Below are 9,241 nucleotides of genomic sequence, written 5' to 3'. Positions count from 1 at the left end.
GTTGTATTTCGCCGTGGTCTCAGGACACTCCAAACCCCCAGTGGTTCACTTATTTCAGTGTCTTGGAGGCAATTGCAGAAGTTAATTTGCACGGAGCTGGGTCCCAGCAACACGGAATGGAGAGTGGACGTGTTTTTCTGCTGATGGGAGGGAAATGTTGGCCTGGCCACAGGAGCACTTTCCTACACTTGTCTCGTCAATTGTGGGTTCGCGATTCTGAGAATGGGAGATGAGAACAATGGGGCTGTCAAGACAGGGAGTCGGCTTTGGCAGCTAGTAACTTAAAAGACATGGTGATGTCACTGGGCTAGTAATCCAGAGGCCCAGGCTAATGCTCTGGGGACAAGGGTTCAAATCCCACCACAGCAGCTATTGGAATTGAAATTCAATGAATAAAATTTGGAATTGGAAGCTGGTCTCAGTAATAGCGACCATGGCGCTATCATCGATTGTTGTATTAACCCATCTGGTTCACTAATGCCCTTTAGGGAAGGAAATCTCGTCCTTACCCAGTCTGGCCTACATGTGACTCCAGACCCACAGCAATGTGGTTGACTCTTAAATGGTCGAGCAAGTCACTCAGTTGTATCAAACAAGGCCCTACTAAAAGGAATGTGGCCGGACTGATCACCCAGCATTGACCGAGGCACTGAAAACAGCAAACTCAGCCCTGTCAACCCTGCAAAGTCCTACCTCACTAACATCTGGGGGCTAGTGCCAGAATTGGGAGAGCTGTCCCACAGACTAGTCAAGCAACAGCCCAACATAGTCATCCTCACGGAATCATACCTTACAGATAATGTCCCAGACACCACCATCACCATCCCTGGGTATGTCCTGTCCCACCGGCAGGACAGACCCAGCAGAGGTGGCGACACAGTGGTATACAGTCGGGAGGGTGTTGCCCTGGGAGTCCTCAACATCGACTCCGGACCCCATCAAGTCTCATGGCATCAGGGCAAGGAAACCTCCTGCTGATTACCACGTACCGCCCTCCCTCAGCTGATGGATCAGTGCTCCTCATGTTGAACATCACTTGGAGGAAGCACTGAGTGTGGCAAGGCACAGAATGTACTCTAGGTGTCCATCACCAAGAGTGGCTCAGTAGCACCACTACTGACCAAGCTGGCCAAATCCTAAAGGACATAGCTGCTAGACTGGGTCTGCGGCAGGTGGTGAGGGAACCAACAAGAGGGAAAAACATACTTGACCTCATCCTCACCAACCTGTCTGCCACAGATGCATCTGACAATGACAGTATCAGTACGAGTGACCACCACACAGTCATTGTGGAGACCACCTTCACATTGAGGATACCCTCCATCGTGTTGTGTGGCACTACCACCATGCTAAATGGGATAGGTTTCGAACAGATTAGCAACTCAAGACTGGGCATCCATGAGGCGCTGTGGGCCATCAGCAGCAGCAGAATTGTACTCGAATACAATCTATAACCTCATGGCCCGGCATATCCCCCACTCTACCATTACCATCAAGCCAGGGGATCAACCCTAGTTCAATGAAGAGTGCAGGAGGGCATGCCAGGAGCAGCACCAGGCACACCCAAAAATGAGGTGTTAACCTGGTGAAGCTATAACACAGGACTACTTGCATGCCAAACAGCATAAGCGGCTGAACTCCTGCCTCTGGTCCAATCATTTGTACTACACCACTGTCTCCCTTCAGTGCTATTGCCGGAATATTGTCAGGACCCATAGCCTTTGCAATATCCAGTGCCTTCAGCTGTTTCTTGATATCAGGTGGGGTGAATCGAATTGTCTGAAGACTGGCATCTGTGATGCTGGGGACCTCTGGAGGAGTCCAAGATAGACCATCCACTCAGCACTTCTGGCTGAAGATTGTTGCGAATGCTTCAGCTTTTTCTTTTGCACTGATGTGCTGGGCTCCCCCATCATTGAGGATGGGGATATTTGTGGAGCCTCCTCCTCCAGTGAGTTGATGAGTTGTCCACAACTATTGGATGTGACCAGGACTGCAGAGCAAAGACCTGATCCATTGGTTGTGGGATAAGAACATAAGAAATAGGAACAGGAGTAGACCATTTGGCCCCTCGATCCTGCTCTGCTATTCAATAAGATCATGGCTGAATTCCACATTCCCATCTAACCTCGATAATCTTGGTTCTTGTTAGGCAAGGGAATCAATCTACCTCTGCTTTAAAAATATTCAATGACCCTGTCCCCACCGCCTTCTGAGGCAGAGAGTTCCAAAGTCGCACAACCCTCTGAGGGAAAACAATTCTCCTCATCTCTGTCCTAAAAGGGTGACCCCTAATTTTAAAACAGTGCCCCCCTAGTTCTGGACTCACCCACAAGAGGAAACATCCTTTCCACGTCCACCTTGTCAAGGCCGTTCAGGATCTTGTAAACTTCAATCAAATCACCCCTCACTCTTCTAAACTCCAGTGGAAACAAGCCCAGTCTGTCCAACCTTCCCTCATAAGACAACCCACTCATTCCAGATATCAATCTGTAAACCTCCTTTGAACCACCTTCAATGTATTTACATCCTTCCTTAAATAAGGAGACCAAAACTTAGCCCTGTCTATCACTTGCTGCTTATGCTGTTTGGCATGCAGGTAGTCCTGTGTTATAACTTCACCAGGTTGACACCTCATTTTTAGGTGTGCCTGGTGCTGCTCCTGGCATGCCCTCCTGCACTCCTCATTGAACCAGGGTTGATCCCCTGGCTTGATGGCAATGGTAGAGTGGGGGGATATGCTGGGCCATGAGGTTACAGATTGTGTTCGAGTACAATTCTGCTGCTGCTGATGGCCCACAGCGCCTCATGGATGCCCAGTCTTGAGTTGCTGGATCTGTTCAAAATCTATCCCATTTAGCACGTTGGTAGTGCCACACAACACGATGGAGGGTATCCTCAATGTGAAGGCAGGACTTCGTCTCCACAATGACTGTGCGATGGTCACTCCTACTGATACTGTCATGGACAGATACATCTGCGGCAGGCAGGTTGGTGGGGATGAGGTCAAGTATGTTTTTCCTTCTTATTGTCTCCCTCACCACCTGCCACAGATCCAGTCCTTTAGGACTGGGCCAGCTCGGTCAGTAGTGGTGCTACTGAGCCACTCTCAGTGATGGACATTGAAGTCCCCCACCCAGAGTACATTCTGCACCTTTGCCACCCTCAGTGCTTCCTCCAAGTGGTGTTTAACATGGAGGAGCACTGATTCATCAGCTGAGGGAGGGCGGTACATGGTAATCAGCAGGAGGTTTGACCATGTTTGACCTGATGCCTTGAGAGTTCAGCCATCTGTTCCACATCTTTTACATCTGGAATGTGCTGCTTGTTAGAAGCAGATTCAATGGTAACTTTCAAAAGAGAGTCAGATAGACACTTGAAAAGGGGAATATTGCCAAGCTCTGGGGAAAGGGCAGTGGGGAGTGGGATTAATTGGATCACTCTTTCAAATAGCTAGCACTGGCACAGTGGGCCGAATGGCCTCCTCCTCCAATATCCAATCTCTTCCTGCTGTATCATCCTATGAGTTAATCGTGTATCTATGACCCCTGTCCCTACCACCCCTCCCTCCCCACCACGAGGAGATGGTGGTGTAGGGGTAATGTCTGGTGTTAATGGGCCAGGCACCCAGAGGCCCAGGCTAATGCTCTGGGGACAAGGGTTCAAATCCCACCCATGGCAGCTGGTGGAATTTAAATGCAATTAACAAACCTGGAATTATAAAGATAGTTTCAGTAATGGTGACTTCACTTTACTTTAGGGAAGGAAGTCTGGCCTACACATGACTCAAGACCCACAGCAATGTGGTTGACTCTTTGACTGCTCTCTGAAATAGCCCAGCAAATCACTCAGTCCAAGGGCAATTCGGGATGAGCAACAAATGCTGGCCTTGCTAACAATGCCCAAGTCCCACAGAGGAATGAAAAGCAGGCTGTTTGTAGTGGTTGAGGGGCCTAGAACCATATTGCACCCTATCCATTGATAATGTTAAACAGGTACATCAATTCACCCTCTAGACTGTCTTACTCCAATGAATAAGAGGCAGTCTTCTGTCTCTCTGCATTTCCCTGTAGCAGGCAGTGTTTCAGTGACCTGGTGATGTCCGATCTGTAAGGTAGAGCCCCAGCCAAGCAGCACACAGTGAAAGATGGAGCCATCAGGAAAACTGAGATCCAGACCTCATCGTTTCCAGTTAATAGTCTTTATTTTTAAAACAACAGCAGGAAAGACAGAGTTTGGAGTACGAGATCTTTCAGTCCTTCTGGCCTCCCCGGCCCCGAACCCTTTAAAAAAGAAACCATCATCCCATTTCTCAAGGTGTTTGAACCCTCCTGGACCTTGGCGTACACGGGGAGAATTAGGACCCAGGTCTATTGAAGGATGGGTGAGTTTCAGCATTCAGAACATCAGGAACAAACATCAAGCAGCTTAATTTGAGACAGGAATATAAAAAATACCTGATTAAAAAGTGGTCCTAGCATTTAGGAGGTAGCTTAACATTAAAATCAACCTAGACAGATTGTGACAGATGTTGAAACTATTATTGCCCATTACATCTACCACATCCAACAGAGCCAAGTTCAAATTTGGCCCCAGCCATTCACTGCAAACCTTGTCCTACGTGAATAGGACAACTTGAAATATAATTTGTACAGCCCGCTGCAAGGATTCACAGCTTCCTCAATGATCGATCGTGTAATCCTCCAGTAACAGAGCCACTCCCAACACTGAGGTGTGGACCTGAAAAGTTTCACAGTGCACAGGCGCTGCTGACCTGCTGAGACTTTCAAGCATTTTCTGTTTTTATTTTAGATTAACACCACCCACAATATTCTGCTTCTGGATTAAATAACGTCTCCCCCAGAATAATTTTCAGGCAGTTGAGACAATCCAGCGTGTTAACACAACACCGGAATAAACATCGGCCAGCCTGTTCTGAAAGCGAATCACACTTACCCTTGGCTACACGACTAGATTAGATTGGAGACAGAACATTAGTTAAGGCACTCAGGTGTTTGATTTGCTAAAACTGGCAGGTACAACCCAACATTTTGGCCTCTTGATACACAATGATGAACAGAATTAATTCTATTTATTTCAGGGAGCAGAGTGCTGTCTCACACTGTCCTTACCCTGAGCAGAACTCAGCACGAGGCTTGCTTCCCAGAGCGGAGCGATTGGGATGTGACCGGGACGTGACTGGGACAAGAGCCCTGAGCAGGTTGACTCCAGCTGGATTATGGAGCCGGCAATCGGCTGTGGGTCTTGGCTGGCTTGGAGTGCTTCTTGCGTTTCTCCCACTCCTGTCTCCTGCGAATTCCCTACAATCCAAGTTGCTGCCCTTCTGATGAAGGGGAGTTCATGAACTTTCAACTTTAGCACCAAGTGCTCAACTTGAAGGCAAGGAGAATGGGGTTGAGAAACTTATCAGCCATGATTGAATGGCGGAGCAGACTCGATGGGCTGAATGGCCTAATTTCTGCTCCTAGGTCTTATGGTCTTATGGCCTGGCACACGGAATCCAATCAAGGAGCGGAGCCACAGAGCAAAATTGTGCTCAATATGCCACAGAACTCAATGGACAGCTGGGTACCCAATGGATAGCTGATAGGCAGAATGTTGAGTTAGGCTCTTGGCCGATTACTATTCCTGACTTGCAACTTACTGAATGTCAATATTGCTGTTTGTGGGTCGATTGATCAACAATAGTGACATTATTGTCAGTTGTGTTCAGAAAAAGTTGGCCAGTAAAGTCACTCAGTCTAACTACTGGACTGTTGCCACTTCCTACCCCAGCCCAGTGCTACCCAGTCTGACAGACACACACATTCTTGCCAAGGGTCCAGGAACGCCAGTCAGGGGCAGAAATCTTGGCTGGTTCGACACTGTTCTGAGCTGGTGACACTGGGATTGATTGTATTGCCCAGCACTCCCGCTGAGGGTCACCTAACTCGGGCCTCCCGGCTTTTAACCCTTCACACGTGCCTTGGCCCAAGTCTGAGCCACTGACGCTGTCCAAAGTTAACCAACGCGTGAGTCCCGAGAATTCCCGATCAATATCCCATTCAGCTGTCTCCCTGCCCAGAGATTTCCAGGCTTAAGGCCAAGGTGAAGAGGTTGTTGAAACGAGGTGAAAGTTGCTGTAGTCCCGGGGTATATAGGCTGCTCTCTCTCCTCAGAAAGAGAGTGAGTTTAACCCTCGGGGTCACCATGCCTCAGGTGAGGGGTGAGGCTGAGAAGGTGGGACCTTCCTGGGTACAGGAACTGAACCCACGCTGTTGGCCTCTCTCTGCACCACCCGCTGGGCTAACCAAGCCCCAGACATTACATCAAAAACAACACAGACAGAATGCTTTCTGAAACTGGGGATAGAGATAATGGATTATTCAGGCAGCTCCAATTACTTTGACCTTAATTTTGAGACTATTGCAGCAATACACTACATAGAAATTGTACTATCTGAGTAGACCTTCTTTATCACAACTGCCCTCCCCTCCCCTCCCCCACCTTCCCCTCCCCCGGTAACCTGTAGGCGATGTTGTAATAGTTCCAGGTCTGAACTCTCTCTCTTTATTGCTTTCCCCCCCCCCGAGGCACCTTATAAACATCAAGGAATTTGTTCCCCTTGTTATTGCACTCAATATCCCAAAACCCTAACCCCTCTCTGCTCCCTCAGCGGAGGGAGGTGCCGGACCCGGAGGGTTAAGAGTACTGTTGGGTGAAGTCCTGGTAGAAAGACTTTAGTTTGCTCAGCAGCACCTTCAGCTTCTCCGTCTTGGGCAGGATGGTCATCCTGTGGAGGGACAAGACACAACAACAAGGGCAACAATGAAAATCCTCATCGAAGAGAAGATTCCATGAACCCGCCCTCTCCGAACCGTTACCCTCCCCCACTTTTAAAATGATCATCCTTTTTATTTGAAAACAAATCCCTCCACATCCTCATCCCCTTCCTCCTCTAGCTGATACCCTCTCAGGCATCTCTGTGCTTCCAACTCTGGCCTCTCGAGCATTACCCACCTTAATCATTCCAGCATCGGTGGTCACTCCTTCTGCAGCCTCACAAAACCTCTCCGCCTCTCTCTCTCTCTCTCTCTCCTCCTTCAAGATACTCCTCTCTTTGAGGAAGCTTTTGGCCAACTACCCTCATATCTATTTATTTTATTTTATAATGCTTCTGTGAAGTGACAGGGGGCGTTTTATTACGTTAAAGGTGCTACACAACGGTAAGTTGTTGCTGGTACATTGTACACGCACTCCTTCAATGTTACTAATCCTAAACTTGACCTAACTCTGTGGAATTGACTATTGATGGGAACACCACAGTCTCCAAACCACTCACCATCCTGACTTGGAAATATATTGGCCATTCCTTCACTGTCGCTGGGTCAAAATCCTGGAACTCCCTCCCTAACAGCACTGTGGGTGTACCTACACCACATGGACTGCAGCGGTTCAAGAAGGCAGCTCACCACCACCTTCTCAAGGGCAACTAGGGATGGGCAATAAATGCTGGCCCAGCCAGCACAGCCCACATCCCGTGAATTAATTTAAAGATTTCTCTGCAGCTTGGGACTGAATACTGTGTGAGCATTTCTCCCTTGAGTAGGAGGCTAGATATTTCTCACAATGAAATTTCACGGTATTTTGGTGAGAGGCAAAATCCTCAGACATTGAATGAACTTTAATTAGTCTGTTAAAACCTGACAGAACAGCAACATTATCCCATGTGTGACCAAAATAAAATTGCAGCAGGACTGACCGAGCCTTACACTGCCCTGACACTCCCCTCTCCCCCGACCCTCCGCTCTCCCCCGACCCTCCGCTCTCCCCCGACCCTCCGCTCTCCCCCGACCCTCCGTTCTCCCCCGACCCTCCGCTCTCCCCCGACCCTCCGCTCTCCCCCGACCCTCCGCTCTCCCCCGACCCTCCGCTCTCCCCCGACCCTCCGCTCTCCCCCGACCCTCCGCTCTCCCCCGACCCTCCGCTCTCCCCCGACCCTCCGCTCTCCCCCGACCCTCCGCTCTCCCCCGACCCTCCGCTCTCCCCCGACCCTCCGCTCTCCCCCGACCCTCCGCTCTCCCCCGACCCTCCGCTCTCCCCCGACCCTCCGCTCTCCCCCGACACTCCGCTCTCCCCCGACACTCCGCTCTCCCCCGACACTCCCCTCCCCCCACACAAGCAAACCTACCTTGCTGGCTGTACCTGCTGGTTGACTTTGTGATTTGCACACGAGGAAACCTAAGTCCCTGAATAGCAACATTTACTAAACACTCATCTTTTAAAAGATATTCTACTTTTCTATTCTTACTACCAAAGTGAATAACCTCTCACTTTCTTACATTGCACTTCACCTTCCATCTTGCTGCCCAATCACTAACCTGTCTTACAGTCTGTCTGTATCCTCCTCACAGCTTCCCTTCCCAGCAAACGTAGATACATTACTCTCTATCTCTTTGTCTGAGTCATTAATATAGATTGTAAATAGCTGAGGACCAACACTGCTGCTTGAGGTACTCCACTATTGCCAAATTGAAGATGATCTATTTATTCCTACTCCCCATCACAGAATCACAGAATCAGGGAGTGCAAAAGAGGCCCTTCGGCCCATCGAGTCTGCACCGACAACGTGAGAAACACAAATTTCTCCCTCTCTGTTGAGTGATCTTCAAACTATGCAAATCGATTACCGTCAATCCCATCAGCCCCAACCACAGGGAGTGAGCACCAAACTATTTTTTTTTAACTGAGTTACATAAGGAGATATAGAGGCAGGTGTGACCAAAAGCTTGGTTCAAGGAGATAGGTTTTGAGGAGTGTCTTAAAGGGGGTGAGTGGGTAGAGGTGGAGAGGGTTAGGGAGGGAATTTCAGAGTGGAAGCCACAGCCGCCAATGGAGGAATGATCGGGAATGCTCAAGAGGCCACAGTGAAAGGAGTGTGGAGATCTCAGAGGGTTGTGGGGCTGAACAGAACAGAGAGAGGGTCACGGCCTCTGTAGGATTTGACCCCGAGTTTAAAAATGTTAAAATCGTCTGTACGGTGATTATTGCCAAAGAGCACATTATAACCAAGTCTGCGGACATGAGCACAGATTCAGACATGGGTCAGTGGACAGCAGCCTGAGTTCAGACTCACAAGGTTCAGGGTTCAACCCCCACTTCAGCGATTTGAGCAGGTAATTCAAGTTAACACTTTCAGAGCAGTACTGAGGGAGTGCCACATGGCCAGAAGGTCATTGTT

At 49.2% G+C, this 9,241-nt stretch overlaps 1 protein-coding gene across 2 annotated transcripts in view; it reads right to left on the bottom strand.

The window, feature by feature from the left end:
• Positions 1-4,179: 4,179 nt before the first annotated feature.
• The window catches only part of LOC144674630 (alanine aminotransferase 2-like), a 53,536-nt gene continuing 48,474 nt past the window's right edge, over positions 4,180-9,241 (bottom strand). For both annotated transcript variants that reach the window (XM_078535900.1, XM_078535892.1), the window contains one exon: positions 4,180-6,793. In XM_078535900.1, the coding sequence (XP_078392026.1) occupies positions 6,703-6,793 (91 nt within the window). In that variant the 3' untranslated portion in view covers positions 4,180-6,702. The remainder of the gene's footprint in view (positions 6,794-9,241) is intronic.

This window comes from Cetorhinus maximus, chromosome 3 (genome assembly GCF_964194155.1).
Source record: "Cetorhinus maximus chromosome 3, sCetMax3.hap1.1, whole genome shotgun sequence".
Classification (NCBI taxonomy): Eukaryota; Metazoa; Chordata; class Chondrichthyes; order Lamniformes; family Cetorhinidae; genus Cetorhinus; species Cetorhinus maximus.
Note: the sequence above shows the minus strand (reverse complement) of the source record. Positions and strands in the feature narration are given on the sequence as shown.